Source organism: Oryza glaberrima, chromosome 5, assembly GCF_000147395.1.
Source record: "Oryza glaberrima chromosome 5, OglaRS2, whole genome shotgun sequence".
Taxonomy (NCBI): Eukaryota; Viridiplantae; Streptophyta; class Magnoliopsida; order Poales; family Poaceae; genus Oryza; species Oryza glaberrima.
This window is the reverse complement of record NC_068330.1, coordinates 22,660,366-22,682,365: the sequence shown is the minus strand read 5'-3', so window position 1 is coordinate 22,682,365 and position 22,000 is coordinate 22,660,366. Positions and strand designations below refer to the sequence as shown.

The following is a 22,000-nucleotide window of genomic DNA, read 5'->3' as shown; positions in this document are numbered from 1 at the left end:
AAAAATGGGCTAATCGTTTTACAGGCGAAGATGGGATGAGACTTGGAAGGGAAAATTTTTAGAACTCTTTGTTTGAGATGCGAGTGTGCAAAGTAGTTACACAAAAAATGCCGTATTATCAACTCAATTTTGGCAAAATATAACTGGCTGCAAGTAAACAGGCTCCATTGGCAGCTCCATCCACCAGCTTTCTGCCAATCCACAGTGTAACCCAAGAACCGTCGGCATCGAGTGTCTTGGATCATGAATTCAGAGTCACCTTTGGTCAGTATAGACAGCATCAACGTCATCAAGCTCAAGCAACTTAGACACTAGGACCTTGTTTAGTTCCATGGCCTCGTCATCTACCTACAGGGAGGAAACAATAGATAACAGCATCGTAAAAGATCCATAGGGGTAGCATGATGAGTTGCTTTCACATGCTTATATTCTGCTAAGCTAGACATGTGTAAGTTAAAATTTGGTTGGACGATATGGTAAATGGCCAAATGCGAAGTGCCCACTAATAATTTTGTAGGATCCTGCTAACAATCGAAACAAATTGCTGATTACCATGAATCAGAAAACCAGGGTGTTCAACATCTTGTTGTAAGTATGGATGAAAACTTATGATTTGACAGAAACCTATGATAGCATTAATTCATTAATTGCTCAATTCCTACAGGCTTGACAATGAGAAAGGGAAAATTGCATACCTCAATCGGGTTCAGAGGCAGCAATTCATAGCCATTATCAGTTTCAAATTTTAGTCCTTCCTCTTGTAGCTTCGATAGCACAACAGGATAGTTCTCTGATGTAGTAACTATCTTGTAAAACCTGGAGAGATAAAAAGCAACAACAGAATAGCAGATGTGTCAGAATATCTGACTAAAAGTTTGCGGCTAAATGGAGCAAAGTGGAAGGTAAATCACCAGTAATACCACATGACATAAGAACGCTACCTGGAGAACAAACTTAAGAATGCTCTGAAAATGTGGCCAAGTTAAGTACATAGGTTGTTATCTAATTTGTCTATGGTTCTGTGACTTTTAACATAGCTGCTCTGTATGCAGTGCCTTCTAAAAAGTTACAACACTTAAACTGGTGTTAATCGACCATTTGCAATATATAAGAGTACCAAATCTAATGGATTATAATTTAGATTTTCCAAGAGATTCGTAGTTAACACTTAAAACTATTGCATCAAATGAAACCGTGTGCAACTAAACATGAGTTGATACCTTTCTGAAACATCTTCAGAGGAGTCGTCATCGTAGTCGTCGTCGTCATCATCATCATCATCAAAATTTGGTTCAATGACATCATCGGCGCCAGCATCCAAAGCAACAGTGAGCAGTTGGTCCTTATCAGCATCAGTTACTTTGATGTTCACCACTCGAGCTTGTCTGAATCTGAATGTAACAGATCCAGGATCAGCCAATTTTGCTCCACAGTCCTTTACAACATTTCTTATATCCGCAATAGATCTTGTAATTTTATCTGTAAGGACCTCAACAACCATACCTACTCCACCAAAACCATACACCTGGGAAAAATACTTCACACATGACAATGTATTTGGATTTTTTTAAAAAAGAAAGAAACAAAGTGATCAGCAACCTCAGTAAATCCTTGTACATGATCCTACCCTAGATCAGCACCAACCAACCAACTTAGTTTTTACATGTAAACAGGGCATTGCCCTTAGATACGTGTCATATAGCATATTGCCCAAACGAATGCAACAACAAAGTATTATGTCAAACTATCGACAGGGAATTTTACCTCGTAAACCTTTTCTGTGTAAGTATCTTGGCCCTTTTCTGAAGCCCTTTTTATGTTGCGCTCCAAGATTTCTTTGGGGATATCAAGTTCCCTTGCTTTCTCCAATATTGCTGCTAAAGTTGTGTTTGATGAAGGACTTGGGCCACCTTTCTTAATGCTGCATGATTTCCATACAAGGGATCATGTTAGCTAAAAAATATTGACGTAAACTCTGATGCTGGCAATATTGATGTGAACTCTGAGCTTGATTTTGCTATGCCATTTAAACTCATGATCTCTTTTAAAATTAAATGGCCAACATGATACAAGAAACCGATCTTAATAAGATCTCTAATGCTTGATTTTACAATGCCATTTAAACTCCCTTTGAACTTCTCTTTTAAGATACAACCAACGGAATACTAGAAACCAGCCTTCATAAGATCTATCTCCTTCAGGGAGTTAGTGGTGTTCAGTCTGATGCGCTTTTGCAATGCCATTTAAACTCCCTTTGAACTTCTCTTTTAAGATTACACGACCAACGGAATACTAGAAACCAACCTTAATAAGATCTCTTTTAAGAGTATCTCCTTCAGGGAATTAGTAGTGGTGTCTGATAGCTATTAAAGAGGGTAACGATCAAATGCAAAGCACAACGCAACAGTGCCATTTAATGAAGACACAGACAGACAAATCAGAAGAAAGACCATGTGGTGGAGTAACCCTATACTCTGGAAAGTAGTAAAACTTACCATACTATCAAGCTACTAGGAAACAATATTTGCAAGCAATAAAAACTCAAGAATCCAAAAACACCTACGCAGCAACGATTTCTTTCCCAATTTTACTGTTGCGCTTCATCTTTTTCAAATTCTGAGCATCCTGAGAAAATGAAGCAACTGGGGTAAGATTATATATCTCATATTACGAGGTTAAACATAATTACATTCAGCAAGAAACAAACATGAATTTTACATAAATTTATTTAGACCATTTCACATAAAGGATGTGCATGAAAAGTTAGCACTAGCAGCATAGCAAATTCAGAGACAACTGGGAAAAAAAAATGAAATGTGCTTTCCCTATAATGGAAGAGGGAACCTGGCTTCTCTATTTAAAAAAAAAACTGAAAAAAATCCATTACGCTAACATTTTTACTCAAAATACAGGCTAGAGCTTGCCAAAAATGGCATAATTACTAATGAATTATCACTAAGGCCAAACTCATTCATGATGTGGGGCGAAATGGCAAGAGCAAATCACCTTCCTTCCGGCGATCTTGCAGGAGCGCCGTCCCATGCAAAGCGGCTGGAACGTCGAAATCCTCCGCCTCGCCGCGTGCCTCTGGAACAATCTGGCGCTGCCGCCAGCAGAGCCTCTCCCTGAACACACCAACGCATCAATCGCTGGATCCGTGGAGACGGCCAGACGGGAGACGAGTGAGCGAGCGAGCGAGGACTGGTTACCATGGAGGACGGCGGCGCTCCTGAGAGCGGAGGCGGAGGAGGACAGCGACGAGGCCTTGTGGACGAGCGCGCCCAGAGCCCGCGCGGCGGACGCCATGGCGGCGGAGCGCGCGCACCAGGTGCTCGACGAACTGCCCGCTTCCGGCGGCGCGGGCTGGAGGAGGAGGAGAGGAGTCAGCAGGACGCGAACGCGAGCCTGGATCTGGTGGGATTAGCGGGGGACGGCTCGGATCTCTCCACGCCCTCTTCCCTCAGCCGTTGGATCGACCATGTCCTGGTTGGTAGCCTTGGCTCTGACAGCTGGGCCAGGTGACTCGCCACGTGGCCTCCTCGTAGGGCGGAAGTGTCAGCTGCAATCTGATTCCGATAAAACCTGACTTGACTGAGTTGATCCACTACTACACTACTATGACTCGTGGGACCCCACAGACTCGCAGAGCGGGCACACGCGTCGCCCATCGGATGCGCGCCGCTTAAGATCCAACGGTGTAGGAGGCTCGTGGGCCCCACATGTCACTGGAATATTCGCGCACCGTCTCGCCTCTTCTCGTCCTTCCTGCCGCTGTTGACGTCGGGCATTTTCCATCCCCTTCTAGACTCCCGCCGAACAATCCACTCCGCCCTTCATATGCGCGCACCGCTCCTCCCGGTGTTTCCATCGACAGAAGAGAGAGTTCAGATCAAACGCCGAAGCAATTCTTCCGCAAGATTTCGAGTGATCCCATCTCAATCCAAGCGAAACCGAGAGATTTTGATTTGTTGCTGTAGATTGATTGTGTGAGGAGAGGAGGAGCAGCCATGAATCCGGACAACTTCACGCACAAGACCAACGAGGCGCTCGTGGCGGCGCACGAGATGGCGTCGGAGGCGGGGCACGCGCAGCTGACGCCGCTGCACCTGGCGGCGGCGCTGGCGGCGGACAAGGGCGGGATACTCCGGCAGGCGATCTCGCAGGCGTCCGGCGGGGACGCCGGCGCGCCGGACTCGTTCGAGCGCGTGGTGAGCGGGGCGCTCAAGAAGCTTCCCTCGCAGTCGCCGCCGCCGGACAGCGTGCCGGCGTCCACGGCGCTGATCAAGGTCATCCGCCGCGCGCAGTCCGCGCAGAAGAAGCGCGGGGACTCCCACCTCGCCGTCGACCAGCTGCTGATGGGCCTCCTGGAGGACTCGCAAATCTCCGACTGCCTCAAGGAGGCCGGCGTGTCCACGGCGCGGGTGCGCGCCGAGCTCGAGAAGCTCCGTGGCGGGGAGGGCCGCAAGGTGGAGTCCGCGTCCGGCGACACCAACTTCCAGGCGCTCAAGACCTACGGCCGCGACCTCGTCGAGCAGGCCGGTAAGCTCGACCCCGTCATTGGCCGCGACGAGGAGATCCGCCGCGTCGTGCGCATCCTGTCGCGCCGCACGAAGAACAACCCCGTACTCATCGGCGAGCCCGGCGTCGGCAAGACGGCCGTCGTGGAGGGCCTCGCGCAGCGCATCGTGCGCGGGGACGTGCCCAGCAACCTGCTCGACGTCCGCCTCATCGCGCTCGACATGGGCGCGCTCGTCGCCGGCGCCAAGTACCGCGGCGAGTTCGAAGAACGGCTCAAGGCCGTGCTCAAGGAGGTGGAGGAGGCCGAGGGCAAGGTGATCCTCTTCATCGACGAGATACACCTCGTCCTCGGCGCCGGGAGGACGGAGGGCTCCATGGACGCGGCCAACCTGTTCAAGCCAATGCTCGCGAGGGGCCAGCTCCGGTGCATCGGCGCCACGACGCTGGAGGAGTACCGCAAGTACGTCGAGAAGGACGCCGCGTTCGAGAGGCGGTTCCAGCAGGTGTTCGTCGCGGAGCCGAGCGTCCCGGACACCATCAGCATCCTGCGAGGCCTCAAGGAGAAGTACGAGGGGCACCACGGTGTGAGGATCCAGGACCGCGCGCTCGTCGTCGCCGCGCAGCTCTCGGCGAGGTACATCATGGGTAAGTTGCTCCTGCCGTCCTTGCCATTGCCATTGCCAACCTACATTGTCAAGCTCGAGCTCACATTCTTGTGCCATTTCTGCTCTGTAATTCTTCAGGACGCCACCTGCCTGACAAAGCGATCGACCTCGTCGACGAGGCCTGCGCGAACGTGAGGGTGCAGCTGGACAGCCAGCCAGAGGAGATCGACAACCTCGAGAGGAAGAGGATTCAGCTGGAGGTGGAGCACCACGCGCTGGAGAAGGAGAAGGACAAGGCAAGCAAGGCCCGGCTTGTCGAGGTCAAGAAAGAGCTGGACGATCTGAGGGACAAGCTGCAGCCATTGACGATGAAGTACAGGAAGGAGAAGGAGAGGATCGACGAGATCAGGAAGCTGAAGCAGCGCCGCGAGGAGCTCCAGTTCACGCTGCAGGAGGCCGAGCGCCGGATGGACCTCGCCCGCGTCGCCGACCTCAAGTACGGCGCGCTCCAGGAGATCGACGTCGCCATCGCGAAGCTCGAGAGCGAGACGGGGGAGAACCTGATGCTCACCGAGACCGTCGGCCCCGAGCAGATCGCCGAGGTGGTGAGCCGCTGGACGGGCATCCCGGTGACCCGGCTCGGCCAGAACGACAAGGAGAGGCTCGTCGGCCTCGCCGACAGGCTGCACCAGAGGGTGGTCGGCCAGGCGGAGGCCGTGAGCGCCGTCGCCGAGGCGGTGCTGAGGTCGCGCGCCGGACTTGGCCGGCCGCAGCAGCCCACCGGCTCGTTCCTCTTCCTCGGTCCCACCGGCGTCGGCAAGACCGAGCTCGCCAAGGCCCTCGCCGAGCAGCTGTTCGACGACGAGAACCTGCTCGTCCGCATCGACATGTCCGAGTACATGGAGCAGCACTCCGTCGCTCGCCTCATCGGAGCACCACCTGGGTAAGTATCAATCCTAATGTTGTTTTCACAGTTCTTGCAACCGAATTTCGGGTGCTGACATGGGGGAAATTTCTCTCTGTGAATGAAGCTACGTCGGCCATGAGGAAGGTGGGCAGCTGACGGAGCAAGTGCGGCGGCGGCCGTACAGCGTGATCCTGTTCGACGAGGTCGAGAAGGCGCACGTCGCGGTGTTCAACACTCTGCTCCAGGTTCTCGACGACGGGAGGCTCACCGACGGGCAAGGCCGCACGGTGGACTTCAGGAACACCGTGATCATCATGACCTCCAACCTCGGCGCCGAGCACCTCCTCGCCGGCATGGTCGGCAAGAACTCCATGAAGGTCGCCCGTGACCTTGTCATGCAGGAGGTATGTATGGCCTTTTGCTTTCCACAACCATGGATTCATTTGCAATGCAATGCGATGCTGAATTGATTTCGATATTTTGTGCAGGTGAGGAGGCACTTCCGTCCTGAGCTCCTGAACCGGCTCGACGAGATTGTGATATTCGATCCCCTGTCCCACGAGCAACTCAGGAAGGTCGCCCGTCTCCAGATGAAGGACGTCGCCGTCCGGCTCGCTGAGAGGGGTGTCGCCCTGGCCGTCACCGACGCCGCGCTGGACGTCATTCTGTCTCTGTCCTATGATCCGGTACGCGACAGCATCCAACTATCAGGTCGAAGTTTTTCAAAGAAATTCTCGTCGAATTTGATTCTAACTCTCTCTGTGACTCTGGTACTACGTACAGGTTTATGGCGCGAGGCCGATCAGGAGGTGGATCGAGAAGAGGGTGGTGACGCAGCTGTCCAAGATGCTGATCCAGGAGGAGATCGACGAGAGCTGCACGGTGTACATCGACGCGGCGCCGCACAAGGACGAGCTGGCCTACAGGGTGGACAACCGCGGGGGGTTGGTGAACGCCGAGACGGGGCAGAAGTCGGACATCCTCATCCAGGTGCCCAACGGCGCCGCCACCGGGAGCGACGCCGCGCAGGCGGTGAAGAAGATGAGGATCATGGAGGACGAGGAGGACGGCATGGACGAAGAGTAGTAAGTAGTAGAGCGCGTATGTGCGTGTTGCGCCCCCGGGCAGAGGCAGAGGCAGAGGAGGGCGCCGATCGAGCTGTGTGAATGAATGTGGGGTGTCTCCGTTGAATAAGCTGTGAAATATGGTGTTTTTCCGATGATGCCTTTTTGTGAAGTTGTTCTGCTAAGACGACTTTCTTTTGTGAAATTTCTGATGAACTGAAGAAGTGTAAAAACGTTTACGTTCTGGTTGAGTTGAGTTGAAAGTTCATGTGTTTACGGGTGACAAAATGGAACTTTGTTGAGGCCTGATATGCAGTACTTGCAGGGTGCAGTTTTTGTTCCTCAACTGGAACGAAGTTACAGATGGAGCATCTAATGTTGATAAATTGCCCGGTAATCACTTATGCACGTGTGGGTTTAGGGACATGAGTTTGGATAGAACATCAAAGTGTAGCGGAATCTTGATTGCTTACCAGGCAGGTCGGCAACGGGCTGTCGCATAAAAAAAAACAATGAACATGGCTCTTCGATCTGCGTTTTGCGAAGTTCCACTTAACCTTCGGATTCCGCTGTTGGTTTGGTCATATGCTTCTGCTCTCTTAGGCAACAAAATTGCTGAAAAAAGATCTGAATTTTGAAGCTAAATTGGTTTGTCGCAGGCTGGAAGTCTCTACTATCAGATTGGATAGCTGGGCATAAGAGCAACATCAAAAGGGCTTCAGGTCCTTGGAAGCCCCACTGAACATGATGGGTTTCTTCTAAAAGCGCATCCGTCAAGCAGAAGGTTATCATCACTTGATCAGTTGCAATATTTAGATCCTGTCAATTGAAGAGAATGAAGATATTATACCAGCATATCAGCTCATATCCTACAAATGGCTTTATCTATGCAACACAAGTACTTGGGGAGAAAAGCAAAAGGAATGTTTTAACAACACCGTACCACCAAATTATCAGTTTATAAGCTATAATGTTAGGTTTATCTTTTCAGTGCACAGCACATTGTATTCATAGTCCTAAGAATAGGAGAAAAGATCATTTGTGTTAGAACTCAAACATTTATGCCTATCACTATCAAATACTCTCTCCGTTTCAAAATATTCGACACCGTTGACTTTTTAGCACATGTTTGACCGTTCGTTTTATTAAAAAAAATTGTGAAATATGTAAAACTATATGTGTACATGAAAGTATATTTAACAATGAATCAAATGATATGAAAATAATAAATAATTACTTAAATTTTTTTGAATAAGATAAATGGTCAAACACGTACTAAAAAGTCAATGGTGTTAAATATTTTGAAATGGAGGGAGTATAAGTTACCAGTTAGCAATCAACCTTGTGTCGTAATGTGCCAACAGATCATATCGAGATGAATTGACCTCCACCGAATCTTCTCAATGTAAATGGTCCATCCCAACAAATATAGTGGAATGATTTCCGTCCAGATGTCCAATGACGCAACAGAGGAATATGTTGTTGTCTCAAGAAGAGTTGAAGGCCCATAAAACAGCAAGACGAAGAGCACCGGTAACCTTTGTCTTAAGCGTAGCTACTGCAATATACTTGTAGCACAACTAAATGTCTCATGTCTGCGTATTACAGAGTGCCAGATATATTTTAGGTGTTTCAGCTCTTGGGATACTCAAAAACCATGCCATTTGCCACGCCTTTGGCTCGTCCATGGCCAAAGAATTTTTTAATAATAGCCAGCGAAAAATCAATGACCGTCCCAAGCCCCATCCCGGTAATCAAATTTCCATCAATCACAACCTTTGATCGATCAATAACTTCACACGTGAGCTGATTGACTATGGAAGGATGAGCTGTCACTGTTTTATCCTGATCAACAATTTCAATGGCAGTTATCTTCCATGCCAGAGAATATAAGATGCCAAGAGTTTTTAGTCCTAGAATGTCACCTGGAGTAAACCCTGCTTCTGCAAGATCACAGGAGAAGAACAGATCCCACCATACATCCTGCCTGTTTGCTTTTGTTCCTTGAGTAATTTCTTAAGAACACTGGACTTGTGCAGTCTCTCAGCTCCGGCAGGTCCTCCCTAGAAAATGTCAAGAGATACACACAATGAAATTAGAACCAAAATAAGTGAATATATTAGCTGAAAAAGCACAAAAAAAGTGAAATAGAGAGCACAAATACACACACTTGGAGGGCTGAAATTTTAGATAGGTTGCTAGCAAAGTCTCCGATAGTTTTTTGAAAGGCTAATGTCCCCAGTGCTACAACCAAGGATTTGATTGACAAAACAAATACAAGGATAGGAATTGACATTGCGCCCTTTTTTTTTTTCTGTGTCCAGTAGAGGATTAAGATTTGAGACAACCAGCAATCCCTCCTCAAAAGTCAAAACATCTGTTTCTTTTGGTGCTCTCGCCTTTCCTTTGGATTATCTTCTTTTTCATGATATAGAAGTAAGGAAGTCCAGAGATCTCATATACATAAAAAGTTTTTCCCGAAAAGAACATGTAATTCTGACAATCGCCAAGAAACTGCTTTTTTATTATTCTTTTGACCACATTGATGGTAAGAAATCCTGGGACCTAGATTTCACTTTGTACAACCAACACACAATATTTTAGCGGAGAAATGTACAGATGTCGCTATGAACCATGCACGTGATAAGATACAAATATACTTCAATACAGTTGCATCAAGAGTCCAAGACAGTGGTTCTATAAAATTCTGCTTCACTAAAACAAAAGAAAATGTCTAAGGAAACAGAAGAAACATGTATTCTAATACAGGTGATAGCGATATCCTGAAGTCCTAAAGGCTGTCAGTGACACATACAACTGGTCCAAATGTAAGGATATAGCGATAAGTATATTTGTTCTTTCTTTTTTTTTTCTCGAGCTGATACACAATTCGGTATGAAGGTCAAGTCCTACGCATAGAACAGCAAAAGCTCACCGTGGTTGATCATGCTTGTTAGGAATGCATTTCAGAATGGACTTACTTTTATCAGTAATATGCAGCTACATTCAAGATAAGGTTAAAAGCAAGCATCATGATGGTGATAAGATGGGGATTTGTACCAGTCCATGAACCAGCTATATGCAAAATATCTTGTAGGAACAACAATGAACTTATATGTCGGCATTTATGATATCTAAATGAAAATATGAAATGAGAAATAGCTCACAGGAAGGATAATTAGATCATATTCTAAGGCAGAAGCATCTGAAATGCATTTATCAGCAACAATCCTCATCCTTTGGGACCCGACAATACTTGTTGATTTTTCAACTGATGCCAACACCACATTTACATTTGCTCGCCGTAAAACATCCGTCAACATTATTATCTCCATCTCTTCTGAACCATTTGCAATTGGAATGAGAACCTGTTCCAGAAGTCAAAAGGCGTTCTATCAACTACACAAAATGCTAGTGCTGCAGGCCATATGCAACCAAATGGAGCTCCATTACATCAAGCATGCATCTTTGAGATTTAACCTATCCATAGTTCAATAGAACATTTCTATGCTTCACTATATTTCATATTTGTATTAGTATCATGCCATATTCATTCTTGCACAAAAATCTAAGGTACACGATTGTTTTCTGTACTTACATGAGGATTGTGATCAGAAGACCACTCAATTTCGTTGACTTCAATACTTCTTTCAAGATTATCATCAACCTTTGTCAACTGTAAGAGAGTACACAATAATTGAACAGCAGTCAGCATCTATTTGTGTTGCAATGCAAATAAATAGAATTGTTGCTTAAAAATTTTAGCTGACTATATAATAATCGTAGAATCATAATCATGTACTAGTATTGCACTAAAAATTGTAGAAAGAAGGGGTTATCCCTTGAAATATTAGAGATTACTATACAATAATTGCACAATGATCAGCATGGATTAGTGTTATAATGTAAAACACAATAGCTACAAAACATAGTGTAGAGATTTTCCAGCATAGCCAACTGAAATATAAGAAACATTATGAAAATAAATAAAATTGCAGAACATTTAGCAACTCTTAAAAAACTGGCTCAGTTTGAAACAGGTTATTGAGCAGATTGTTATTGCGGATTATCTACTTGACTATAGGGATGAATTAAATATTTTGATAAATATACTTAACAAATAACCTAAAACAGGTGGTCTAAGCAATATTATGAAGAAAGTTTTTGAGAAAACTTATTCTTTTAAGCGTGGAGTAAATAATCCGTTTCAACAATCCAGTGAATAATATGAAAAGAGCTAAGTGGTTTTGAAGAGATTTTTTTTTTCACTTGTGAGTATAAGTTTTGAAGAGCATTCATCATATTAACTTAAAAAGGACAAGATGTGAAGTACGTGAAGGTTTTCTTTTAACGAACCAAAGTGTTGTCCATATCTTCAGCTGTACAAGGCCCAAACAACTGCTCTACAAATGATAAAGCAAACTGAAATGCTGTCCCTGGTCCACGGCTTGTTGTTAGCTCTCCAGACACCTGAACATTTGATTCAACAGTTCGGAATGTTGGGAGATCTTCTATAAAGGATGGGTGACAAGTGATCTTGCAAGGCAAAAGGAAAATATATATATATATCAGCTAAAGAAGGCCAAATGTTGATTTACTAAATTTAGTCTGATCACAAAATGACCACCTTTTTTCTCTTGTGGAGGCCCCACGGCATGAGAACAACAGCTGGTGCAGCACATATAGCACCATACAATCTTTTTTCCTCAGCCTGTCTAACTGTGATCCTCTGAAGGATCGCACTGTCTCTCAACCGCACTGAACCAGGCATTCCACCCTGAACACGTCACACCATGAACCCAAGATAAGATTTTGGGCACTGGCATTATGTGACATTATGACAAACATATAACACCACAGGTCCAAGAAAGGGAATAGAGCGACGAAATTGTCAGATACTACTATCAGTCGGAAAACTGAGAAAATGTGATAGACCACTTTTTGCAATGCTAAAGATAGTGCTTAGATGTACTTGAATTCTGTTTCGTAGAGAAAGACTTAAATGATATTGAAAATTGATTCCTACTGCTAATGTCAACATCCGTAACCAACTAACCACACAAATAGATGGGAAGAGGATTTTGATCCCTTGAGGGGATATCCCCTCGTTGTTTGCATGTCACTCAAATTGTTATGAAAAAATTTAAAAAATTTGAGAAGATGTATTAACATGTGATACATTACTCCACAAACATGTAAGTAAAAATTCAACTTCTAAATCTTGCAACAAAAAAACAAATTTGACTTTGAATATACGTTAACTAGTTGCGGTTTAATTTGTTTTTTTCGTTACGAGATGTAGAAGTTGAATTTGAACTTGCATGTTTGTGGAGTGTTATATCACATGTTAATACACCTCAATTGTTTTCAATTTTTTCATAACCATTTGAGTGGCATGCAAAGAACGAGAGGATATCCCCTCAAGGGATTAAAATAGTTTCCCCAAATAGATGGGTCAGCACGAGAATAGGGATAGTTACCGGGAGAGCCACGAGGTCAAACACCTGGTCTGCACAAGCGGCAATGCGCTTGTCAGCAACGATGCGGGAGCCACGCGAGGCCTCCACCTCGAGGCCGTCCTCCACGGATGCCAGCGTCACGTCGGCGCCGGCTCGGCGGAGTACACCGGCAAGGATGACCGCCTCCATCTCCTCCGTGCCTATGGCGATGGGCAAGAGAACCTTTTTACAGCACAAACTGTACAAAATCAAGCTCTTGAAATTGCTAAATAGTGGAGTCTGACGTCAGGAGTAGGAAACCGGACCTTCTTCTTGGCAAGAGTCGTCGAGGAGGAGGTAGCCGTCGAGGCCGCGGCAGAGAGCGAGGGGGCGGCCCGCGCCATGGCGCGGCACAATGGTGGCCGAGCGAGAGGGGAAGTTCCGCGGCTCGGTGGATGCGGCGGCGGTGGCCGTACCACCATGGCGGGAAGTGAGGCCGGGGCGAGGAGGTAACGAGACGAGGGGAGCATTGGAGAGTTGGAGCTTCGCGTTCGGGTGTCCGGCTGCGGCGGGAGCAGCACCGGAGACCCGGGAGAACGGAGTGCTCGAGCCTGGAACAAATGGATATGGATAAGCCGTTTTAGTTTTGTTGATTGACTAGTTAGGTGCCCGTGCGTTGTAACCAGAAAAAAATATATATATCAATTTAAAACCACAGTGGGTCAAATGATGCTAAACAATCAATGATTGTAAATTACTTGCAATAAGAATGTTAATATAGCACGAAATGAACAACTCCTAGTAATATGCTGCTGCTAACATTACGGCAACATAATAGTCCAGTGAGAAACAAAAACAAACAAAAGGCATGATCTGTTTTGACAAGCAAGCATGAAATGAAATATATACTTAAGGTTCATAAGAAGGAAAATACAAAGAATTAATTTTTTTATTATGTAATGGATTAGCAGCATGACCCATGACATAAAGGCACCATTGCAACCGGGAGCGCGGCAGTGACACTACCATTGCAAGCCCAAATGAGTAAACTACATGGATACCTTGTTTGGGAATGAGGTGACACTTCCATTGCGATCGAACGGTACACACTCCATGGGTCTTCCTGGTTGTTTGGTCTGGGAGTGAGGTGGATTGGTTAAGTTTATCCCTGTTTTTTTTTGGATGGGATGGACCTAGTTTCTCTTTTCTCGAAGGGATGGAACGGATCCTGGTTTTTTGTTTGGTTTGTGGGATATGATGGGTTAGAATAGTTCTATCCAAACGATGGTGGGTTGTCTAGATAGAGATACCTCATGGTGAGGCTACCTCTCTCACACATGTAATTATTTTTTAAAAATAAAATAATATTTATGTCACTATATTAGAAAATAAAATGTCGAACTCATGATGAACAAAAGATAATTTTTTTTGCGCTTCAACTGAACAAACAAAAGGATTGCTCATCTAAAAATAAAAGAAGATTTCTCAACACAAGATGAATAATGACGTGCTCAAGTACAGATCAATAGATCATATAATCACAAACTACTTGCTCGGTTCAAAATTTAATCTACTGTGAATAAATTGAGAAAAGAAAAACAACATCAACGAGTGGGTCAACGAGCAATCATATTTCAAGGGTGAATTAATCTTCTGTGACACAAGATACCACATCAACGAGCAGTTGCAGAGTAGAGAGGACAGGGGAGACCTCGTTAGGGGATGGGCGCTGGATTTGTTCTGCCGCAACAGCCAATGGCGAGAGGATGACGACGTTGACCAACCGAGTTTCAGCAAGGAGGGGGACGGAGGAGGGAGGGGGTCGCGAGCCGCCGCCTCAGGCTCGCGTCGCGCTCGCGCGGTCGCCGCCGCTGCCTTCTTTCGATGGGAAAAAAACGCGAACAGAAAGGTGAAGGGGTAGGGAGGGAGGGAGATAGGGTTATCGCTCCTGGGAGGGGCGTGCGCCTCACGTGCGCGGGGGGGGGGGGGGGGGGGGGGAGCGAAATGGGTTCGATCTGATAAGGTTTAAATTTTGAGAAAATTTCTTATGTGCCCATAAAAACTTATCCAATCCCTTTAATACCTTTGAATTTTGATGTTCTCTTTTTGTACCTCTGAATTTTCACTTTGATCTCTTCCATACCCCTCCTGTTAGGTTTCCTTAGTTTCACCGTTAGATTTGGTTGGAAATGTCCATGATGCCCTTAAGGATGAAGGAGCTACAACTACCTTGGAAAATGATTCAAAAAATTGCTGAGTACTAATATGTATATTTTATGAGACTTAAACAATTAGAGCACAAAAATTTAAACATAAATTTTGAAAAAAAATTGTAGAACAATGGATCATTTTTTGATCTGAGAAATACCGTTGCAAGGCATCTGAAGCATCATACAAAAAAGGGTTAATTGGATCCATGCCTCTGCAATTTTACCATATTAGAAAAATGCCACTACTATTCGCGAAATCTGCTGAGTGCCACTGGAACCTTGTAAAATTGGATACATGCCACCGCCGTCGCATTTTCCATCCATCGCCGTCACTCTAGTGTGGGACCCACACGTCAGCTCCATCCTCTTCCTCCATCCCCTCTCTTCTCCCTTTCCCATGTAGTTTTTTCAGAAATGGTGTGTTTTTTCTAAAACCTTTTATTTTGCTTTTTTACAGACGATGGAATATTTTTTCTCGCACATTTTTTTTATTTTTTACAGACGAGGGAAACATTTTTTCTAGTGCGCTTTTTGCGCTTTTTTCTGACATTTTCTTCTCACTTTGTTTTTTTTTCTCACACATTTTCTTAAAACGTTTTTTTTCTCGCGCTTTTTTTATTTTTTAATGTACTATGGAAACTTCTTTTTTTAAATAGTTAGATTATATTAGATTAGAGATAGAGAAGATACATATACGGACTACTAAAATAATAGAAATCAGACTTTTTTTGCCGCACTCTTTTTTCCGCCCTTTTTACTTTATTTCTTGCGCGTTTTTTATGAATGATTTTTTCACCACTTTCTTAGGGAAATCGGGTCTTTTTAGGATGTTTTTTTTGCCTTTTTATTATTTACGGATTTTTTTGGTTTTTTTTTTGCCTTTTTTAGGAATCGTATTTTTTTGTATTTCTTTGTTTTTAAGGGGAATCGGATTCACGGTTTTTTTGGCCACTTTAGGGGGTTCATACTTTTTTTAGGTTGTTTTTTTCACTTTTTTTGTTTGGACGGACGATGGAAACGTTTTCAATTTTTAAAGCAGTAGAGATTTGTCTGAAACACATTTGTAATGTTTAGGTACAATTGCTTTTGTAGCTGTGGTTCCACAATAAAAAAAGAGAAAAATTGTACATTTTAGCATAAATTGCCAATTGACCCTACTGCTGCAATTAATTCCATTTGCAAAATGGTCCATCCAATACTGAGAGGTCGGCCTGGTGATTCTTAAGAATAGCTCAAAATTTGTACAGCAGGTTTTACGAGGATTTCCAAGAAGATGTGAGGATATGACTGGTGAATGAAAAATCACCATGGGAAATCAGGCTACATCTGTCTGTTACAGTTCATGTTGATCTGCATAGAATTGCTATTGCTGCAATTAATAATACTTTAAAGTACTCTTTATTCTAGTAATAGTAAGCCACTTAAAAAAGAGAGTTTCATGTTTGGGTATGCAGCTCCTAGCCTTTGTGCTGTGATTTTAGACTTTTCTACAGTGCGAGGAAATTTGGCTGCGTCGTGATAATATACTCCTGACAATATAAGATTGCTGCTGGAACTTGTAATGGCATTTATTTGTGTGCTGAAAGAACAAAAACAAAACCTTTTTGTGCATATTGCATTGGATTCCACATCCATCAGACCACAATCAGACCAAACAACACTGGTTAAACGACATTCATCTATTGAACATAACCATGTACTGAAAAGGAACACAGGTGTGCAGGACAAGAGCAAATTAAGCACCATACAAACTAAGAACGATAGATCTTTATCTTTACCTCTATAGAAGAGCAAATTAAACATCATGAAAGAAGGCGGTGGCGGCGGGGGTTGGACGGCGTGAGGGAATGGAGCGAGGGAAGCGGCGGAGACGAGCGGCGTCAACGGTTATATCGCGAGCACGATCTAACCTGATGGGGAGAACCACGATGTAAGGAGGAGGAGCACGATGGGGTCGCGTGTGGAGGGGAGGAGTGTGTGGGATATCCGGAAGCGTTGGATCTCATGATCGTAAAGTTAGTATTACGCGTGTCTGTTAGGTTGGAGTCACTGTCACCATTAGTAATTTTTAAGTAGTAATATACGGTGTATATAGATATAGATATACTCCCTCCGTTTCACAATGTAAGTCATTCTATCACAATTTAAGTCATTCTCGCATTTTTCACATTCATAGTGATTCATATTGATATTAATGAATCTAGATACATCAATATGAATGTGAGAAATACAATGACTTACATTGTGAAACAGAAAAAGTAGCTGAATAGGACAAAATGAAATGCATCTAAACCATTCGGCCCATTAGAAGTTACAGGCCCAAAAACAAAACCCACTAAAACCCTCCTCCTCGTCTTCGTCCTCCTCCCTCCCACCCTCCGCAAAACCCTAGCCACCACGGCGCCCTCCCCTGTTCTCCCGCCATGAACTACCGCTTCCACAACCTCCTGGGCGCGCCGTACCGCGGCGGCGACGCCGTCTTCGCCGGTGACTCCTCCGTCCTCCTCTCCGCCGTCGGCAACCGCGTCGCGTCCACCGACCTCTCCGCCTCCTCCTCCCTCACGCTCCCCTTCGAGTCCTCCTCCAACGTCACCCGCCTCGCCGTCTCCCCCTCGGGCGACTTCCTCCTCTCCGTCGACGACGCCGGCCGCGCGCTCTACGCCAACCTCGGCCGCCGCGCCGTCCTCCACCGGATCGCCTTCAAGTCCGCCCCCTCCGCCGTCCGCTTCAGCCCCGACGGCAACCTCATCGCCGTCGCCGTCGGTAAGCTCGTCCAGATCTGGCGCTCGCCCGCGTTCCGCAAGGAGTTCTTCCCTTTCCACCTGCTCCGCACCTTCCCTGGCTTCGCCGCCGGTGTCACCGCCTTCGACTGGTCTCCCGACTCCTCGTTCCTCCTCGCCTCCTGCAAGGACCTCACCGCCCGCCTCTTGCCTGTCAAGAAAGGCCTTGGAGGCAAACCATTCCTCTTCGTTGGCCACCGCGCCGCCGTGGTTGGCGCCTTCTTCGCCACAGATAAGAAGACAGGGAGAGTCACTGGGGCTTACACAATTTCCAAGGACGGAGCTATCTTTTCATGGAATTTGGTGGAAGGAAGTGATGATTCGTCTCCACCTTCACCAGGGACGCCAGAGCAGGAGGCGGTACAGGATGGTGAGGCTGAATTGGATGGTGACGAGCCCGAATTGGATGGCGGGAGCAGGAAAAGGAAGAGTTTCGGAGAATCAGAAGAACCAGACACTACCCCGCTGCATTTCGCAAGGTGGGAGCTACAGAAAAAGGACTTCTTCATGCAGTCACCAGCTAAGTTAACAGCCTGTGATTACCATAGGGAGCTTGACATGGTGGTGGTTGGTTTCTCTAATGGTGTATTTGGGCTGTACCAGATGCCAGACTTTGTGTGCCTCCACTTACTGTCAATATCAAGGGAGAAGATCACTACTGCTATTTTCAACAGTTTGGGGAATTGGTTAGTTTTTGGATGTGCCAAACTTGGGCAATTACTGGTGTGGGAGTGGCGATCAGAGAGCTACATTTTGAAGCAGCAGGGGCACTACTTTGATGTGAACTGCATTGCATACTCACCAGACTCCCAATTACTGGCCACTGGAGCTGATGATAACAAAGTCAAGGTGTGTGTTACAAGCAGTGACATTTGCACTCACTATTATACGCTCATTCTAGTTGGAGATGGAGGAAATTTATTGTTTTATGTCATTCAAAAAATGAAAACATCTTTTACGGTAGTACTAGATAGTGTTTTTAGTTTTGATGAAGAGATATTTCAAGTAAAGAAATCAATTCATGAATGTTATGTGGGTAGTAGAAAGCAGTCGCTCTGCCTCTGAGCTAATACTTATGTAAAGCATATTAATGTCAACTGAAGATTATAGTTGTCTATCTATAGAATTAGAAGATAATAAAAATGATATAGTTATATATTATGACCTTCTATGTTAGTACTACCTCCGTTTTTTAATAGATGATGCCGCTGACTTTTTCTCACATGTTTGACCATTCGTCTTATTCAAAAAATTTATGTAATTATAATTTATTTTGTTATGAGTTGTTTTATCACTCATAGTACTTTAAGTGCGATTTGTATCTTATACATTTGCATAAAATTTTTGAATAAGACAAATGGTCAAACATGTGAGAAAAAATCAACAGCGTCATCTATTAAAAAACGGAGGGAGTATTAGTATACTGCACCCTGAGTTTGACACATACCACTTATGATGTATTGCAGGTCTGGACAGTCTCCTCTGGGTTCTGTTTCATAACATTTTCGGAGCATACAAACGCTGTTACTGCAGTTCATTTTATGGCCAATAACCATTCTCTTCTCAGTGCCTCCCTTGATGGGACTATTCGAGCATGGGATCTGTTCCGCTATCGAAATTTCAAGACATTTACTACTGCATCACCCAGACAATTTGTTTCTTTAACGGCAGATCAGAGTGGAGAAGTAATATGTGCTGGAACACTTGATTCATTTGAGGTGTGTGTGTGAAGTCAACCTTTTTGCTGCAGTTTTTTTCCCCGTGCATATGCTTCTCTTTTTCTCTCATTTTTTTGACTGTCAAAACATCTTCATGCAGATATTTGTTTGGTCAATGAAGACTGGTCGTTTGTTGGATATACTCAGTGGTCACCAAGGACCAGTTCATGGCCTAATGTTTTCGCCAATCAATGTAAGAGCGCATGTTTTATTCTACCCCTGTTTTATTTCCTGCCTGTCAAACATTACTAAATATAAACCACTTTAGTACAAACACTGGTACATAAGCTCTTTTTGCTCAATCTGCTGCGTTGTCTACTCTATATGTTGTGTAAATCCACAGAAAGAGTTAAACTGAATTCTGTCTGGTAGGCTATTTTGGCTTCATCATCATGGGACAAAACAGTTCGCCTTTGGGACGTATTTGAGAGCAAGGGTGCAGTGGAAACTTTTCAACATTCACATGATGTTCTTACTTTGGCTTATCGCCCTGATGGAAGACAGATAGCATGCAGCACACTAGATGGCTTAATCCATTTCTGGGATCCATTTGACGGCCTGTTGATGTATACAATTGAAGGCCGCAGGGATATTGCCGGGGGTCGTCTCATGACTGACAGAAGATCTGCTGCTAATACAAGTATAGGAAAGTACTTCACAACGTTGTGCTATTCTGCTGACGGGACTTATATTTTAGCTGGAGGAAACAGCAAATATATATGCATGTATGATGTTGGAGAACAGGTCAGGAAAGTTTTCTTATGATGATAATGGCTTTTTAGTATATACACACATCATCCATTTTAAAACTTAATTTTAGAGCTGCATCCATTTTTTTAATCGTGTGTACTCTCTACAATTCCATCATTGTCTGTAACTAATTTCTATCTGGTGTTTGTATTTTGTTAATTGATCTGGAGAGCACCCTCTATACTCTGATTTATTTTTGTGGATTTTAGTAGCTCTCTGCCTTGGAACGATCTTCTTACAGTTTCTGCTCGTTCTGTTTTGTCATTTGAATGTTGTTTTATAGATGTCTAGCTCAAACTTAGAATGTCTTACCACATGTCCTTGTTGACATATAGTTAGTTTAGTTATTGGTGTTATTTTGCACATGTTTTTCTTTTCTGTCCTAATTGTTGAAATATCATTGTTTTTATGTACCCATCACTTTTGTAGGTGCTCTTGCGTAGATTCCAGATCACTCGCAATCTCTCGTTGGACGGAGTACTTGATTTTCTGAACTCAAAGAAGATGACGGATGCTGGTGCACTAGATCTGATTGATGATGAGGATAGTGATGTTGAGGAGGGGATCGATCAACAAACAAGAGGCAACTTGGGGCTTGGTTTGCCTGGTTCCATGGCAAATCGTGGAAGGCCCATAGCTCGGACAAAATGCGTGAAATTTGCTCCAACAGGAAGATCTTTCGCTGCAGCAACCACTGATGGTGTTCTATTGTACTCTGTTGATGATTCTTTTATTTTTGATCCAACAGATCTTGACATTGATGTTACCCCTGAGGTATTTACCATATGTTCTTTCTTATTAGTAGTTCTGTTCCAATTATACTAATCAATTTGAAAAATAAAATTTTGCACATGATGCTTCTGTAGAAAGTGGAAGAAGCTCTTGAGGAAAACCAACAGCAAAGAGCCCTTCTACTCAGCCTCCGGTTAAATGAAGACTCCTTGATCAAGAAGTGCATTTTTTCAGTGGATCCATCCAATGTACGAGCAATTTGTTCATCAACACCCTTGAAGTATCTTCAGAGATTAATCGAAGCATTTTCTGACCTTTTGGAAAGTTGTCCCCATCTTGAATTTATTCTCCTCTGGTCTCAGGTACCATTATTGTTCTCTATATTGTTATTGAAGCTGATGATTTGATGGGAATACCAGATTAATCTAATTCTAATATTTTTGTTACAGGAGCTATGCAAGATTCACGGAAACTATATTCAACAAAACTCCAGAGCCTTGCTTCCTGCTCTGAAGTCGTTGCAGAAGTCTATAACAAGAATTCATCAGGATTTGGCCGACACTTGTTCTTCTAATGAGTACATGTTGAAGTATCTGTGCTCTTCTGGGACGAGGAATTAGGTTATGGTTGAGAAATGCTGACAATGTGAGTATTTCTTTTTTGCCGATCATTACATTTTGAATGTCACAAAAAATATAGTATAAATGATTATCAAGTTTGTCAAAACAAAGATATCTGCAAGAGATGTTTTAACGTTATTGCAGTCAATACTATTGCAGGAAAGTGTTAACTGAGCAGCACATCATCAGGCACCAGCTGAGTACTGGCCATCTGTACTGGACGCGATTCTCCGCGCTGCAGTCCTCGCCACAACTCTTGTCGGCCGAAGAGCGAGTCGACCTGAGGCTTCGTCAGGCAGTGTGTTGCTTTTTTTGCCCAAAAGATGGACCCTCTCGTCGACCATGAAAATTTTCCTTGTTGGATCATGGATGATGTGTGTACACACCTTACTGAAATTTTGTCACCCAGTTTTGTTGAAACGATCCAGAAAGAATATATCATGCATCACAAGTATGGAGTACTTGTGGGTTTCCTAATGCATCAATGTTCTTTTTTTAACTCGAACGATTTATTATGCATGATATTTTGTCTGCTAAATTATTATGCATGATATTTTGTCTGCTAAATTCGACAAGCAAATTGAAAATTAAGGATAAACTAGTTTTAGACCATGCCAGAACAGAAGGCCGGTTTAACCAATGGAGCACATCCACGAGG

At 44.4% G+C, this 22,000-nt stretch overlaps 4 protein-coding genes across 10 annotated transcripts; 2 read left to right on the top strand and 2 right to left on the bottom strand.

Annotated features, from left to right (window-relative positions):
• Window positions 1–42: 42 nt before the first annotated feature.
• Window positions 43–3,398, bottom strand: LOC127775033 (probable transcriptional regulatory protein At2g25830). 2 transcript variants are annotated; one of them, XM_052301339.1, is made up of 7 exons: window positions 3,210–3,398; window positions 3,007–3,125; window positions 2,564–2,625; window positions 1,765–1,921; window positions 1,221–1,525; window positions 696–816; window positions 43–348 (listed from the first exon to the last, which is right to left on the bottom strand). In XM_052301339.1, exons 1-7 carry the CDS (start codon window positions 3,304–3,306, stop codon window positions 256–258), a joined length of 954 nt encoding a protein of 317 aa, XP_052157299.1. In that variant the 5' UTR covers window positions 3,307–3,398; the 3' UTR covers window positions 43–255. The 2 variants fall into 2 exon arrangements, with proteins under 2 accessions (XP_052157299.1, XP_052157300.1); XM_052301340.1 differs by lacking the exon at window positions 2,564–2,625 and having other exon boundaries at window positions 3,210–3,376.
• Window positions 3,399–3,755: 357 nt separating this feature from the next.
• LOC127773366 (chaperone protein ClpB1) lies at window positions 3,756–7,116 on the top strand. Its single transcript, XM_052299430.1, has 5 exons — window positions 3,756–5,163; window positions 5,262–6,066; window positions 6,155–6,434; window positions 6,519–6,716; window positions 6,814–7,116. The coding sequence occupies exons 1-5, from the start codon at window positions 4,008–4,010 to the stop codon at window positions 7,114–7,116; spliced, it is 2,742 nt and encodes a 913-aa protein (XP_052155390.1). The 5' UTR covers window positions 3,756–4,007.
• A 363-nt stretch (window positions 7,117–7,479) lies between these two features.
• On the bottom strand, window positions 7,480–14,454 carry LOC127773367 (protein DJ-1 homolog C). Of its 5 annotated transcripts, none has more exons than XM_052299434.1 (10): window positions 14,244–14,453; window positions 12,859–13,143; window positions 12,575–12,775; window positions 11,722–11,871; window positions 11,451–11,630; window positions 10,693–10,770; window positions 10,262–10,462; window positions 9,020–9,157; window positions 8,436–8,939; window positions 7,770–7,913 (listed from the first exon to the last, which is right to left on the bottom strand). In XM_052299434.1, the coding sequence occupies exons 2-9, from the start codon at window positions 13,060–13,062 to the stop codon at window positions 8,727–8,729; spliced, it is 1,365 nt and encodes a 454-aa protein (XP_052155394.1). In that variant the 5' UTR covers window positions 13,063–13,143; window positions 14,244–14,453; the 3' UTR covers window positions 7,770–7,913; window positions 8,436–8,726. The 5 variants fall into 5 exon arrangements, with proteins under 5 accessions (XP_052155391.1, XP_052155393.1, XP_052155396.1 ...); XM_052299435.1 differs by having other exon boundaries at window positions 7,775–7,913; window positions 8,421–8,939; XM_052299431.1 differs by lacking the exon at window positions 8,436–8,939 and having other exon boundaries at window positions 7,480–7,913.
• Window positions 14,455–17,094: 2,640 nt separating this feature from the next.
• Window positions 17,095–21,841, top strand: LOC127772843 (periodic tryptophan protein 2). 2 transcript variants are annotated; one of them, XM_052298828.1, is made up of 8 exons: window positions 17,095–18,371; window positions 18,989–19,240; window positions 19,341–19,433; window positions 19,613–19,984; window positions 20,420–20,764; window positions 20,857–21,084; window positions 21,172–21,367; window positions 21,502–21,841. In XM_052298828.1, exons 1-7 carry the CDS (start codon window positions 17,166–17,168, stop codon window positions 21,340–21,342), a joined length of 2,667 nt encoding a protein of 888 aa, XP_052154788.1. In that variant the 5' UTR covers window positions 17,095–17,165; the 3' UTR covers window positions 21,343–21,367; window positions 21,502–21,841. The 2 variants fall into 2 exon arrangements, with proteins under 2 accessions (XP_052154788.1, XP_052154787.1); XM_052298827.1 differs by having other exon boundaries at window positions 21,487–21,841.
• The last annotated feature ends 159 nt before the right edge of the window (window positions 21,842–22,000 follow it).